The sequence below is a fragment of the Cibotium barometz genome, chromosome 6 (assembly GCF_041138505.1).
Source record: "Cibotium barometz isolate CiBa-2024 chromosome 6, ASM4113850v1, whole genome shotgun sequence".
Lineage (NCBI taxonomy): Eukaryota > Viridiplantae > Streptophyta > Polypodiopsida > Cyatheales > Cibotiaceae > Cibotium > Cibotium barometz.
The window spans coordinates 36,449,114-36,465,051 of record NC_141051.1 but is presented as its reverse complement, the minus strand read 5'-3'; the positions used below and the strand labels follow the sequence as shown (position 1 = coordinate 36,465,051).

General features: G+C 36.8%; 1 protein-coding gene across 1 annotated transcript in view; it reads right to left on the bottom strand.

The window, feature by feature from the left end:
- Positions 1-14,064, bottom strand: part of LOC147637694 (uncharacterized) — a 35,506-nt gene extending 21,442 nt beyond the window's left edge. Inside the window, exons 1-2 of the mRNA XM_086799008.1 lie at positions 13,723-14,064; positions 13,206-13,275 (exon numbers count right to left, since the gene is read on the bottom strand). Of these exons, the coding sequence (XP_086655134.1) occupies positions 13,206-13,275; positions 13,723-14,064 (412 nt within the window). The remainder of the gene's footprint in view (positions 1-13,205; positions 13,276-13,722) is intronic.
- Positions 14,065-15,938: the final 1,874 nt, after the last annotated feature.

Sequence of the window (15,938 nt, the reverse complement as noted above, 5' to 3'; positions counted from 1 at the left end):
TCTCCCGTATAGAAACAATTGTCACCAGTGTTGAAGCTTCATCAATCACTTCAATGTCTATGACTTTGTTGTCCACCATTGCACTTGCGGCTTCCTGATCCATTGGCACCAAATCTCCATTTGTAAGATTCCTCCCTCCAGATTTTGAGGTGTAAAGGTGGAAGAACCTCCCCTTTTGTTCTTGTAATTATTCCCCTCTCTGAAATAAAAGAAAGATCATGTTTTACCCTGTTTTGGCCTAGGGAGAGAAAATATCTAGAGAGAGATAATCCAAAATTGAGATATTTTTGGATATAAAAATCCTCCTAGTGTCTAAAATGGTTTCCCCTCCTGAAACAAAATTTCAAAAATAACTTTCCAATGTGCATTTGGAATTAATTGAAAATGTGTATAAAGGACCTTCTCCTAAGGGTCCAAATTTTTAGAAATTTCTGGGTTCCTATCCTATGGAGGACCAATAGGATTAATCCAAGTGTGGGGATGAGATAAATCCAAAGAATAAAATAAAATATCTAAAAATGAGTAAATGCTCACATAAGATAAAGAGTTGACTGAGTACAAGGTTTATTAGTTAAAAACTATGAGATATTACTAAAAAAAATGAGATATTTTGGTATAATGATACATTTTTGACACCTTGGTAAGGAGGGGGGAGACTTTAAGGAGGTGCCTATTTCACACATGTGAAGGAGTTTTCAACTCAAAAAAATTATGATATTTTTATCTCTCCTCTCTCCTGGATCAAACCAAATCAAAAAGGGAGCCAAACTGATCCAAATCTTGTCCAAATTCAGCCAAACTAAAGTTGAAAAATTCTAGAACTTAGTTGGACTCAGTTAGTGGCCTCCCTCACCTATAAATAGACCCTCATTCTTTTGTATTTTCATCTTTGAGCTATACCATGCGAGTATTACATTAAAATAATGATATTTTCTATTATCCCTTAAAAATCCTCTACTTTTGGAGAGAGTGGAGCATCTCTCTCTCTCTTCAACCTTCCTTGGAGCTTTCTTGTCAACATACTAACCAATTGATTGGTTGGGGGCTTCTTGTAAGATAGAGAAGCAAGCAAAAACAAGAGATAAAGTGTAATTTTATGGTTTTTCTCTACTATTCTTAATGTTTTCACTTCTCTACCCCTCTCAAGCTTGAGAAGTTTCTAAATTAAGTGTTTATAATGCAAATCAAGCTTTTCTTAAGAGTTATAATGAATAATTAAGAAAAGTTTACATTTATGCTTAAATTATGATGCTTTTTATGTTTATCTCTCTCTCCTCAAAAGAATGGTCATTCCTATGACCAATTCTCATATTCAAATGATGCTTCTCATTGATAAATTATCAGTTTACAAATAAAACTCTAGGCTTGTGAAGCTAGAGGTTAAGAAAGTGGCTTTTTATTTTTTTATGCTTTTAAAATTATGATAATATTATGATTTAAATCCATAAATTGGATTTAAGATTAGAATATAGTTATACTATCATAATTGTATTACTAAGTTTATTCTTTTCAAAAATATTAAAAATTATTAGTAATAGCAGCAGAGCTATGGCAAAATTTTTATGAAATTGATACATAATTCATTCTTAACGTGAAAAGAGGACTTCCTACCATATTCTAGGATTGGTCATCCTATGCTAAAAGAATGATTTTCATCACATTCAATGGAAAACTAATTTTTTAGGTTTATGCATAATTAAATAATTAAGAAAAGAGAAAACTATGATAGTTTTATTTAAATGATAAAAGAGAAATTTCCATGACATTTGAAATTCAATCATTTAAATGGGAAAAGTGAAATTCTTAGCATATTGAATTAATGGATATTTTTATTAAAATTTAAAGAGAAATTTTAGACAAATTTATTTTATGCATGAGAAATATTTAAATGATAAAAGAGGAATTCCCATGACATTTGGAACTCAATCATTTAAATAGTAAAAGTGGACTTCTTGGCATATTGAATTAATGGATATTTTTATTAAAGAAAAGATGAATTTTAGATAAATTTATTTGATGATAAAAGAGGAATCCCCATGACATTTAGAAATCAATCAATTAAATGTAAAAAGAGAAATTCTCATGATATTTGAGATCCAAGAAATTAAATGAAAAAAAGAGAAATTTTTGGCATAATTCAAAGTATGAGTATTTATCAAAAGTGGAATTTTGAGCATAATTGGGAAATATAGGTAGAATTGATTTTTTTTAATCCATGAATTCTTTTATTCAAAATAAGAATATTGAATATAATTCATTTGAGAAATTGAGAAATAATTTGAAATTAGCCGTTGAGTAAAAGAACCTTTATCTAGGCCAAGCAATTGACAGAAATTAAGAAAAAGTCCCATTATCGGTATCAAAGTAGGAAAAGCTACTAAATGGGAATAAAATGTGAATGGGATGTGATAGGATGGGAATGGATGTGATAAGATGTAAATGGGATGCGATAGGATGTGAATGGATGTGATAAGATGTGAATGGGATGTGATAGGAGGTGGTGTGATGTGAATAAATGTGGATGAGATGTAAAGTAAATGGATGTGGATGTGGATGTGGATGTGAAAGAATGTGATGTAAATGAATGTGGATGTGAATGATGAGATGAGAATGAGATGTGAGGTTATGTGAAAGGATGATATGTAAAGTAAATGATGTGGATGTGTATGTGAAAGAATGTGATGTAAATGAATGTGGATGTGAATGATGAGATGAGAATGAGATGTGAGGTTATGTGAAAGGATGAGATGTAAAGTAAATGGATGTGGATGTGTATGTGAAAGAATGTGATGTAAATGAATGTGGATGTGAATGATAAGATGAGAATGAGATGTGAGGTTATGTGAAAGGATGTGATGTGAAGTAAATAGATGTGGATGCGGATGTGATAGGATGTGATGTGATGTAAATGGATGTGGATGTGGATGTGGATGTGATAGGATGTGATGTGATGTAAATGGATGTGGATGTGATAAGATGTGATGTGGATGTGGATGTGATAAGATGTGATGTGATGTGATGTGATGTAAATGGATGTGGATGTGAATGGATGTGATGTGATGTAAAGGAATGTGGGTGTGATGTGATGTAAAGAGATGTGGATGTGAATGTGATGAGATGTAAATGGATGTGGATGTGAATGGATGTGATGTGATGTAAAGGAATATGGGTGTGATGTGATGTAAAGGGATGTGGATGTGAATGTGATGAGATGTGAAGTGATAGGTGTGAATGTGAATGAATGGATGGATGTGAATAGTCGTGCATGTAAATGACTGGATGGATGCGGATAAATGAGATGGGATGTGTATGAATGAGACATGATATGGATAGATGTGGATGTGATGTAATGTGGATAGAATGTATGTGATGGGATGGTGATGAGAATGAATATGATGGATATGAATGGATGTGAATGGATATGATGAGAATGAATATGATGGATATGAATGGATGTGATGTGATGGATGTGAATGGATGTGATATAAATGAATGTGATGAATGTGAATGGATATGATGTGAATCAGGGTAGATGTGAATGGATGAGATGTGATGAGGATGGATGTGATGTGATGTGATGTGATGTGAATCAAGATAGATGTGAATGGATGTGATGTGATGTGATGTGAATCAAGGTAGATGTGAATGGATGAGATGTGATGAGGATGGATGTGATGTGATGTGAATCGAGATAGATGTGATGTGATGTGAATCCTGATAGATGTGAATGGATGAGATGTGATGTGAAATGGATGTGATGTGAATCGAGATAGATGTGAATGGAGGAGATGTGATGTGAAATAGATGTAATGTGATGTGAATAGGGATAGATGTCAATGGATGAGATGTTATGTGAAATGGATGTGATGTTTTGTGATGTGATGTGGATCGGGGTAGATATGTCTTTTCACAGCTGAATCTGTGAAAAAGGCAATTTCATATTGGGTGTGTAAGTGGTGTGACTATCTTGAAGTTTGCATGAAGTGCCGACTAGGGGGCTTGGGAACTCTTTTCCCTGGTACTCGGGACAAAACATTACCAAATTCCTAAATGGATCCTATCACTAGAGTGGTTGGGCAGTTGGCTTGGTTAATCCATGGGACTGGATGGGGTTAGTAGGCTGGACTAATGGATCCCTAAATTGAGACTCAATTCTGTTATGGTATGATAGATGAAGGAAATCTTGGACAGTCCTTGTTCTAACGGCTGTGCCTCTTGACAAGGAAAAAAGCGTTGGTCTCTATGATCCAAGTGCAAATCTCTTCCTTGATCTGACCATGTGACTTACTCGCTCGATCGGATCAGTTTGGTTAGTTAAGGCTCTTGAATACGTTAGAATAAAAATATCTGTGGAAGAAACGCTCGTGCTTTGTGGGTGAGGGAAGGTTTTTCGAGTTTGGTTTTGGAAGAACTGAGGGATTAGTCTCTTTTCCAGATATCCGTGGGCGAGGTCCCGAGTGAGAGGCTCTGCCCTGCACAAGAAGTGCTACTTCCGCTGCTGTTGGCAACTCTGAATTCATTGCGCGGAGGGGGCAAGGATCTTTCACCATTGATGTAATGGGACGTGCTATACCAAAAGGACAAGATAAAAGTCTAAGTTGCAATTATGTACTTTGCAACTATTGTCTCTAGTGCAATGTTACAATGGATATCGTCAAAAACTTTACTCTGCCATCCCTCATCAAGAAGTGTTGCTAAGAGGAATGTATCCAAATCTTTGCAAACGAGCATGGCTCTTGCTATCTTCACACTATAAGATTCCTCCCTCTAGCTTTTGAGGTGTACAGGTGTAAGAACCTCCCCTTCTCATCTTGTAATTATTCCTCTCTTTGAAATAAAAGAAAGATTTTGTTTTACCCTATTTTGATCTAGAGAGAGAAAATATCTAGAGAGAGGTAATCCAAAATTGAGATATTTTTGGATATAAAAATCCTCCTAGTGTCTAAAATGGTTTCCCAAAAATAGAAATTCAAAAAGAATTTTCCAATGTGCATTTGGAAATTAATTGAAAATAAGTATAAAGGACCTTAGCCTAAGGGTCTAGATTTTAAGAAATTTTTGGATTATCGTCCAATTAAGGTTTCTATGGACCAATAAGATTAATCCAAATGTAGGGAAGAGATAAATTGAAGAATAAAAGAAAAACTCCCAAAAATGAGTAAATGCTCACATAAGATGAAGAGTTGACTAAGGACAAGGTTTATTAGTAAAAAACTATGAATATTACTAAAAAAATGAGATTTTTTGGGTATAATGATTAATTTTGACACCTTGGTAAGGAGAAGGGGGCTCTTCAAGGAGGCGCCTATTTCACATGTGTGGTGGAGTTTTAAACTCAAAAATATTGTGATATTTTTATCTCTCCTCTCTCTTGGATCAAACCAAATCAAAAGGGAGCCAAATTAGGTCCCAAATCTCGTCCAACCTGGAAAATTCTAGAAACAAGTTGCAGCTAGTCCTCACCTATAAATAGATCCTTAGCCCTTTGTAAAAATATATAAGAACTGTACCATGCTAGTATTATACTGATATAATGATATTTTCTATTATCCTCTACAAATTGGAGAGATTGGAGATTCTCTCTCTCTTCAATCTTCCTTAGAGTCTTCATCAACATACCAAACCAATTGATGGGTTGGGGGCCTCTACATTAATTAAAGAATCAAGAAATCTAGGAGAGGTAAAGTGTGGTTTGTGGTCTTTTTTTTTAAATCTCCAAATGTTCTCTCTTCTCAACCCCTCTCAAGCTTGAGAAGCATTCAATTGAATGGCTTTTTAATACAATTGAAGTTCTTTAATGAATTGTAGTGATAAAACACATAAATTTTCATTTATGCTTAAATTAAATGTTTTTTTAAAGCATGTCTCTCTCTCCCCCAAAGAATGGTCATTCCTATGACCCATTCTATATTCAAATGAAGCTTCTCATGAAGCAATTCTCTAATCTAAAAGTAATTTCTATGCTTGTCAAATTGAGGCCAAATAAGTGACTTTTTAATGCTTTTATGCTATTTAATTCATGGAAAATTTAGGAATCGAGTCCATAATTGGAATTGATCCAATTAATGGTTATTCTATCATATGATATTACTAAACTTTATGTTTTCAAAATCATTGAGAATTATTAGTAATAGTAGCGAAGCTATGGTAAAATTTCTAAAAAATTAACACATAAATCATTTTCATTGATAATATGAAAAGAGGACTTCCTACCATATTCTAGGATTAATCATCCTAGATTAATTGAATGATTCTCATTATAATCATGGAAAATTTAATTTTTATGTTTATGCATAAATAGTTAATTAGAAAAAAGAGGAATTTCTAGTAATTCATTTTTATGTTAAAAGAGTAATCTCCATGACAATGGAAATCCATGTATTCCAATGAAGTAAGAGAAAAATTGGGATGCTAAAATAATGTATATTTTATTTAAAAATTAAAGAAGGATTTTAGTTAAATTTATCTTTTTGCATAGATAAATTTAAATAATGAAAGAGGAATTCCCACCATATTGGAATTCAAACATTTAAATGAGGAAAGTGTAATTTTTAGCATATTGATATTTAAATTCAAAGGTGAATTTTAGATAAATTTATTTTATCCATGAGAAATATTTAAATGGTAAAAGAGGAATTCCTATGAGATTTGGAATTCATCATTTAGATGGGAAAAGAGAAATTCCTAGCATATTGAAATTAATGGGTTATTTATTTAAATTCAAAGATGAATTTTAGATAAATTTATTTTATCTATGAGAAATATTTAAATGGTAAAAGAGGAATTCCTATGACATTTGGAATTTCATCATTTAGATGGAAAAAGAGAAATTCCTAGCATATTGAAATAATGGATATTTTATTTTAGATAAATTTACTTTATGAGAAATATTTGATGATAAAAGAGGAATTCCCATGACATTGGAATGCAAATAATTAAATGCAAAAAGAGGAATCCCCCATGGTAATTGAGATCCAAGAAATTAAATGGAAAGAAGAGGAATTTTTAGTATAATTCAATTTATGATTATTTATCAAAAGTGGAAATATGGGTAGAATTGATTTCTGTGAATCCCATAAATTCTTTTATTCAAAAGAGGAATATTGAATATATTTCAATTGATAAATTGAGAAGGAATATAGAAATAGTCATTTGAGAAAAGGAACCTTTAATTGGGTAGAAATTTAGAAAAGTCCCATTATCGGAATCAAACTAGAAAAAGCTACTAAATGGGAATAGCATGTGAAATGAATGTGATGAGATGTAAATAGGATGCGATAAGATGTAAATGGATGTGATAAGATGTAAATAGGATGCGATAAGATGTGAATGGATGTAATAAGATGAAAATAGAATTTGATAGGATGTGATGTAATGGAAATAGATGTGAGTGTGTATGTGAGAGAATGGATGTGAGAGAATGGATGTGGATGTGTATGTGAAAGAATGGATGTGAATTTGTATGTGAAAGAATGGATCTGTATGTGAAAGAATGGATCTATATGTGTATGTGGAAGAATGGATGTGGATGTGTATGCAGAAGAATGGATGTGGATGTGTATATGAAAGAATGGATGTGGATGTGTATGCGAAAGGATGTGATGTCAATGTGAGTGAATGGATGAGATGTAATGTGATGTGAATGAGGATGTGAATGAATGAGATGTGATGTCATGTGAATCGGATGTAAATGAATGATATGGGATGTGAATAAATGACATGTGATGTGATGTGAATCGGGATAAGAATGAATGAGATAAGATGTGAAATGAATGCAATGAGATGTGATGTAAATTGAGATAGATGTGAATGAATGATACATGAATTGAGATAAGAATAAATGAGATGAGATGTGAAATGAAAGTGATGAGATGTGATGTAAGTTGAGATAGATGTGAATGAATGATATGTGATGTAAATGAATGAGGTGTGATGGAATGTGAATAAGGGTAGATGCTGAGGCAGTCCGGGGCGGGCAACAAGAAGAGCGGCCTCTAAGCACTCCTCAAGGCTCCCGTGTTGCTCAATGGGCTTGGGGCACAACGCAACACAAACATAAGAACCCCAAAACCACACACCCAACAAGAAAAGGGGCACCACCTAGTTATGTGTGTGAACTAGGACACCAAAGATCTTTCCTTGTAGCCAATCAATACATGCTAACCATATACATCAATCAAAAGACACACACACTCTCAACAAACACTCATAACATATGGTATTATGTGTGGAGGAGACTAGCATAACACAAATAGATGCACACCAAACTTGGAGAAGAACTTAGAGAGACAATATAAGCTTGATTTTGTTGTCGCTATGCACTTGGTCTTAAGGTTACGGGAGCCCTCTCACCATACAACCCTCTTACCATGAATTGAAAGGCAACAAATAAAAAACAAGCCCTCAAGCCTCCAAGCATAAAACCACGCCACAAAATACAAGGATTGAATTTACCTTAAATCAAACATCGGACCGCTTTGCTAAATCAACTTTGGAGATGTAGGAGTCCAAGATTTGTACACAATTGCACCCAAACTACTAATCTTATTGATGCACAAAGGCAAGATACAATTATGATAGGGAGTATGGCATCACTCAAGCCCTCACAATGACATAACTAGCTTCAAGCTTCAAGCTTCACTATCTCCTTACACACTAGAGTTAGGAGTGGTGTACAATGTGTGTAATCTCCCCTTTACAAGGAATGGAAGGGGCTTTATTTATAGGTTTGAGAAGCCCCAATTAGGATTAAGCCTAATCAATCTTATTATGAGAAATCATAGATTATGGATTTTTTATTTTGAAATAAGAGTGGGCCTCTTCTTATCCCTTGAGTCACATGGATGTGGGCTCAAGGTGAGAGAATTATTGAAGATGAGAGGAGAGTGTGATGTAGAGGTTTAAGCAAATAACTTGTAATAATGCCTACTCCAAAAGTAGTAGAGTGGGTGCTTATTTATAAATGTTAGTGGTTAGTAGTTAGTAATCACTATAAAAGGTTAGTAATACAATGTACAAAATGAGTGTGAGGAGTAAAGATTTGGAAAGATCCTTGTGTGGTTGAAAGCTCGAAGAAGCTTGGATTCTCCCATGTGTAGATCTTTAAGTTAACCGCCGGTCTCCTTCTTGCATTTGACGCCACAAAAGTTGATTGAGGTGAAGAACATGGGGATTTTTGTAGATGGAAACCCCATATTTGCAGAGGCTAATATGATACATTCATGCTGAATTTTTATGTATTTTTTGAGATTGGGAAAATAATTTAGTAATATGGGAGTAGTAGGGAGAGAAATGGAGATGAGGTATGGGTGTAGAGTAGAAATGAGAGCAAATGGAGATGGAAGGAGAGGAAAAAGGTGGAGAGGGTGAGGGAGGACATGAAGTTTGCAGGTTTGATGGAGTGAGAAAGGAATGAGTAAGTATGTAGGTGATGAATGTGTAAGGGAAGTGAGAAGAGACTAGGTGTACCTTGCCAAAAAGTGGGCAGACTGGGGTCCAATAAAAAATTCATATCTCACTGCCATTAGCTCCAAAGATTCTAAAACAAATTGAGCATATTTTTAAGCTCCTGAGCTAACTTTTGTCTCTTGAAGACCAGTCCAAATTCGGAGTGGAGGAGGGCGCAAAAAATTCAGCAGAATCATGTATTGTTTGAATTTTTAAAATCTTTGTGTGGGTCCCCATTGGTGGAATTTCTTGATAGCTCCAAGAGTGAGCCCCCCAATACATCATACCCTGACCTTAGAGACTCAAGTGTATGTGGACACTTACATGGAGGAGATTTTTTCCATTTTATAAAGGATTTACATAATAAGAAAAAACAAACTAGTATTTAACTAGTCAACATATCATGACAATATGGTTATTATGATAGGAAAATAAATAAAGAGATCTAATTGTGAATAAAATATACAAAAATAATTGATATATAAAAAAGTATTTAATAAAAATATATAAAATATTTAATAGTAAAAAATATATACAAAAATACTAAACTATGGAAGTCAAAAGGGAGGGAGACCCTCATTATTTTAGGGTAGATGAGAGAATAAGAGATGAAATAGTCTAAGGGAAAAAGTGATTTGGGTAGTAGGCTTTCTACATGGTGTGGATAGAAATGTGAGGGCATAGGATTTACTTATGTATGGTGAAGTTGAAGCATATGTACAATGATGGTCCAAAAGTATTATGAAGAATAATAATAATAGTAATAAATAAATAAAAATATATTTAGGTTTTGTAATACACACACCTAATGAAGTATTTATATAATTAGAGAAAATAGAGACCCCCATATTTAGGCCCTTGTATGAAATGAAATATTTACACAAAATGGGCCATAATAATTTTATTTATTTTTGATGAGTAGCTAGCAATTTTTTTTTATATCATAAAAAATATATATATAGAAGATATGGGTAAAGTCCCTAACGCACACACTCCTATTTACAGAGTGAAAAGGTATTTATGACAAAGAGTTTATGTGATTTTCCTTGGCCGAGGTAGCTCCTTATGGTAATGTGGATAGCCGAAAAAATGGCTATCATTTAGCCCTCCCCCTAGATGATGGTATATTCATGTACCATCATAATGTAGGCCTTCTAAAGCAAGTGGTGTAATGTGGTTCTCTTGTCCATCTTTCTTCTGTTCCTTGTGTTTTGCACCACATCCATCACTCAAACCACATAACTTACATGCCCTTTTATCTCCTTTTTGTGGTTGCTTCTGTAAGTCTGTCGGTAGAATGCGACTCAAGTATGGCTTGAGTCTGTAGCCATTAACCTTCTTAGAATGTACTTTGCCATCCAAATCCATGAGCTGATAATAGCTAGAGTTGAAAACCTTCTTGACAATGTATGGTCCCTGCCATCTAGTTTCAAACTTGGCATCAAACCGATTATCAAGTCGATTGTCATACCTTAGCACAATATCTCCTTCTTTGATGCCCTTGTCTTTCAAAGTTGCATTGAACTTCTCCGCTGCTTGCATGGCTTTTCTTCTATAACACTCGTATGCAGCTTCTCTTTTCCACTCTAGCTCAACTAAAGTGAGAAGTTGATCTACCCATGCATCTTGATCTCCTAGTCCACCTTTTCCATGTAGCCGCATTGTTGGAATGTTGAGCTCAATAGGCTGCAATGCTTCTTGACCATAAACCAAGTGAAAGGGCGTAAACCCCGTTGCTTCTCGGTAGGTAGTCCGGTATGCCCATAGTGCTCCATCAAGGAACTCATCCCAAAGATTCGTCTTGTTCTCCACCATCTTCCTTATGATTCCTGCAATAACACCATTAGCCTTCTCTACTAACCCATTTGATTGGGGATAGTAGGGTGTGCTATGATGATGTGAAATATGAAGCTCTTCACAAACTTCGGTGACCAAACCTTTTCTAAAACCTGGACCATTATCAGAAACAATCTCCAAGGGGGTGCCAAATCTGCAACATATATGAGTGTAAACAAATTTGCTTACAGTCTTTCCATTCACCCTTGCCACACTTTGAGCCTCCACCCACCTAGTCATGTAGTCTATGGCCACTAAGATGTACAATTTTCCATTTTTAGTTCTAGGTAGTGGACCCATAGCATCAATGCCCCATTTTTTAAATGGACCACTTGCAATGACTAATTGGCGTGGACCATGTAGCAACCTCTTATTACCATTGACTTGGCAGTTATGACAGCTCCTACACCAATGTTGGACATCCACATGTAAGCTTGGCCAAACATGCCCAGCAAGCAAAATCTTTTTCACAGTTAGTTCTTGAGCAAAATGGCCACCACATGTTTCTTCATGCAAACCCTCTAAAATGGCTGGAATCTCCTTGGTTGTTGGTACCCTTCTGCACACTTGATCTTTTCCTTTTTGGTAGAGGGTGCCTTCTAAGAACAAGAAAGAACTTGCCCTCTTCATGAGCCTTCTCTTTTGTGCCTTTGTGAAGTCTTGTGGGAATTCACCTTCCAAGATGTAGCTCACTATGGGAGCCAGTGCCTCCATTCCTTGGTACCGTGGTTGCTTAATAGCCGCTGCAGCCAAGACTACTACTTGCATTTCCTTCTTAACACATGCAACAGCTGGTTGTGCAAGTAGATCAGCATCCTCATTTTGTTTCCTAGGAATATGATACAATTGCACCTCCTCAAATTGATTAAACAGCCTACGGATAGCATGAACCTTTTGCCTTAATCTTTCATTCTTGCATGCCCAAATGCCTAAAATTTGCCTTACAATAAGAAGTGCATCCCCTTTTACCAAGAGACGTTGTATCCCTTGATTGATGCACACCTTCAAGCCATGAAGTAGTATGTCGTACTCTGCTTCATTGTTGCTATTAGAACTTGGCAAGTTGACCTTCTCCTTCATAACCACCTCTCCATTTGGGTTGAGCAGCACCAGCCCTCCCCTTGCTTTACCTGTGGCTTTTCTAAAAGCTCCATCAAAGAACAAGGTGAATGCATTAGATATAGTTTTGGGTGGTGGCAATGGTAGGGTCTTTACTTCAGGCACCTTAATCTCCTTTTCATGCACTCTATAAGTGAGAATCCCTGCCAATTGTGCACGCACATTATCTTCTACCTTGAAAGAGTATTGGAATTCTTGCAATTCCATAACCCACTTTGTGATTCTAGCACTGATAGTCATTTGAGAAGACACCCAAGGAAACAAATTTTCTGTAGTGAGAATTACAAAAGGTTTTGGTAACAAGTAGGATCTAAATTTTCTCACCGCAAAGATGAGAGCAAGCATCATGAGTTCCGCTTCCGTGTAGCCTTTCTCCATGACATTCATGACCCTACTAACAAAGTAGATGGGCCGCATTCTAGTATTGTGGAGATCTTGCTGTAACAAAACTGCACCCACTGCTGTTTCCTTTCCAACACTAGAGTTAACAAAGAAAGTGTACTCCCAACAAGGAGGCATGAGTGTTGGTAGCTCTGACAAAATGACTTTAATGTTACAAAAGTACTCCTCAAGCTCATCAGACCATGCAAACTCTACTTGTTGAGTCAATTTTTGCAAAGGGTGAAGTAACTCTGAGGCTAAGTGAATGAAGCGTGACATGTACTTCACCTTTTGAATGAATGAGATGGCCTCCTTGAGACTCTTTGGAGATGGTAGGTCGATAAGAGCCTTTGCCTTTGTAGGATCCACCTCAATGCCTTTGGAAGAAACCTTATGACCTAGCAAGATTACTTCATCCTCACCAATATGACATTTGTCGGGATTGAGTTGGCCCCCCATGTCGTAGAGTTTCTTCAAGCCTTCTTCCACCCTCTGCACATGCAATGACTTAGAGCTATAGATGCAAAAATCATCTATGAACACTCTAATGGATTTCCCAAAGAATGCTTGAAACACCATGTTCATGAAACGTTGAAATGTCGCTGGAGCATTGGTTAAACCAAACGGCATGACTCTGAAAGCATAACAACCCCAAGGAGTGATGAAGGTTGTTTTCAATTGATCCTCCAATGCAATCCCAGTTTGAAAGTAACCCGAGTAGCCATCACATATTGTATACTTCTCATGACCTGCTACCTCATTTAGGATCTCATCTTGAAATAGGAGAGGAAAGTGGTCCCTTTTTGTCGCCTCGTTCAGTGGACGATAGTCCACACACACCCTCCATTTGCCGTTCTTCTTGGGAGTGACCACGATGAGAGAGACCCACTCTGAATTTTCTACAGGATATATGAATCCCGCTGCTAGAAGCTTCCTCACCTCTTTGAGTAGTGCTTGCTCCTTGATGACTCCTAGTCTTCGTAGCTTTTGTGCCTTAGGTTTGGCTTCTGGCTTTAGCTCGATCTTGTGTTGAATGGCCTCTACGCCACGCACATCTGTGTAATCTTTAGCAAAAAACCTGGGAAATTTCCTTAGTACACATTTAAACTCCTCTCCTTCCTCCGATGTAAGCGTTTTTGAGAGCATAGCATCAAACATTTCTTCATCATGCACAATTTGGTCTTCTTGAGAGCCTACCTCCTCCAAACCTTGACAGGGTGTCTCTTTGTCTTTTGCTCTGAATCTTACCCCCATGACTTCAATGGAAGACTCCTCGTCCATAGTGCTACTGCTGTTTTCTTCCTCTGAGGCGTCATCGGTCCAATCCGCCTCTGTTTTGCCTTGAGAAGATTCTTCATTTATCTCCTCTTGTCGTTGCTCCTTCATGTCAAAGATAATCTTCTTACGATTTTCATTCCTGCAAATTAACTTTCCATTTTCCCAATCCTGCAAAGCTCGCATTCTCATTAGCCATGGTCTGCCTAGAATAAATGGATAACCACTTCCCTTGGTAGACATAACATAAAAATCAACAACCTTCTTAATGCCAAAAACTTCCACAGAAACATTCTTACAAATCCCAAGACACTTTGCTTTGCTATTGTTTGCCATTTTCACCTTAATTTCAGGTGTTTCATGAATATGCATGCCTAGTTTTTGCATAAGGTCCTCTGTCATGATGCAAATTTGTACACCCCCATCTACTAGACCCTTCTTAACTAGCCTTCCCTTGATGTAGCAATCTAATATAGGTGTAATGTCCTCATCCATCTCAGCTTGTGAAAATTTTACAACAGGCACATTCTCTTTTGTTTTTCTCCTAGTGCTCACGGCCTTTGTTAATTCCCTCCTAACTTGTGGACATAAGGCTAGAAATTGAGGCCACGAGATATCAGGACCCTTACCTCTCATGTCTTCCAAAAGGTTGTATGGAGCCATACCATGTCCAAGGGGGAAATCTTGGAGGTTTATACGACGTCGTCTCCTCTTGACTTCCTTGTTTTCCTTCACTTTCTTTTCTTGTCCATGGTCACTTTGTGATGCCACACCCTCCTTTTCTTTCTCTTTTCCACAGCCTCGTTTGACACCATTTGCTTCAATGTCTACCTCCTTGGTCTTTGTTACCTCTACCACATGTACATTTGGGTCCGGCAAGGGTGGCATTCCTTCCACTCCTCGTGGAGGTGGTCTTGTTGCATTGGGCCTCTGCAAAATCATCGGTTGTTGTTGACTAGTGCTTTCACCTACATTCATCACTGGATAATTCATGTTAGGCTTCCCTGGCTCCCCACGAGGCCAAGGACAATTATACATCCCATGCCCTGACTCTCCGCAATTCCAACATTGCAAGAGTCGTCTAGGTCGTTGCTCTCGTTCTTCAACCCTTTTAGCTTGGCTCTTCTGTTCCACAGCTTGTGCAAAGTGGACAGACAAGTTATTTAAAGACTCATTTAACTTTTCTATCACCTCGACTGTGACCTCAGGTAATTCTCTACGAGTGCAAGACTGTACCTCTTCCCTAGGCATTGAGTCATCAAAGATAAAGCCCCCCCCAAGCATACACCTCATCTTTCGGAGTTTCTTGGTAGCCCTAGCCTCAACAGCATCAAATGTTGTGGGCTCTCCTGACTCTACTTGCAATTTTAGTGATGGGTACATCCCTGCAATAAATCTCTCCTTCTTCAAGAATTCAGCACCATCTCCAGGGTTAGGAAGACTACGCAACCAAAGAGTCCAAAGACGTAAGAATTCTTGCTTATAGCTCAAGTAGTCCTCTAGATCCTTTTGCTTATGAGCAACTATTTCTTGCCATAGCTTTTGTGTGTTCAAAGGAGTGAAGTAATTGTCTCTAAAAAGTTGCATGACCCCCTTGTAATCTACTCGTGCGGGTGCAGGTAGAGATTGAAACCAAGTGGAAGCATCTCTTCGTAGGACCAACTCAAACATGTCTAAGCATTCTTGGTCTCCTACCACTCTCTTTATGTGGAGTGCCATTCTAAAGTTTGATAAGAATAACTCGGCATCCTCACCGGGCTCTCCAAAGAATAAGGGATAGCCACTCATTTGCCTAGTGGTATCCATGCTTGAGAAGAAGGAAGCACAAATATGATTGAACAAAGGTCTTCCTTCACTCTCTTTCTCTCTCACTCCTTTTT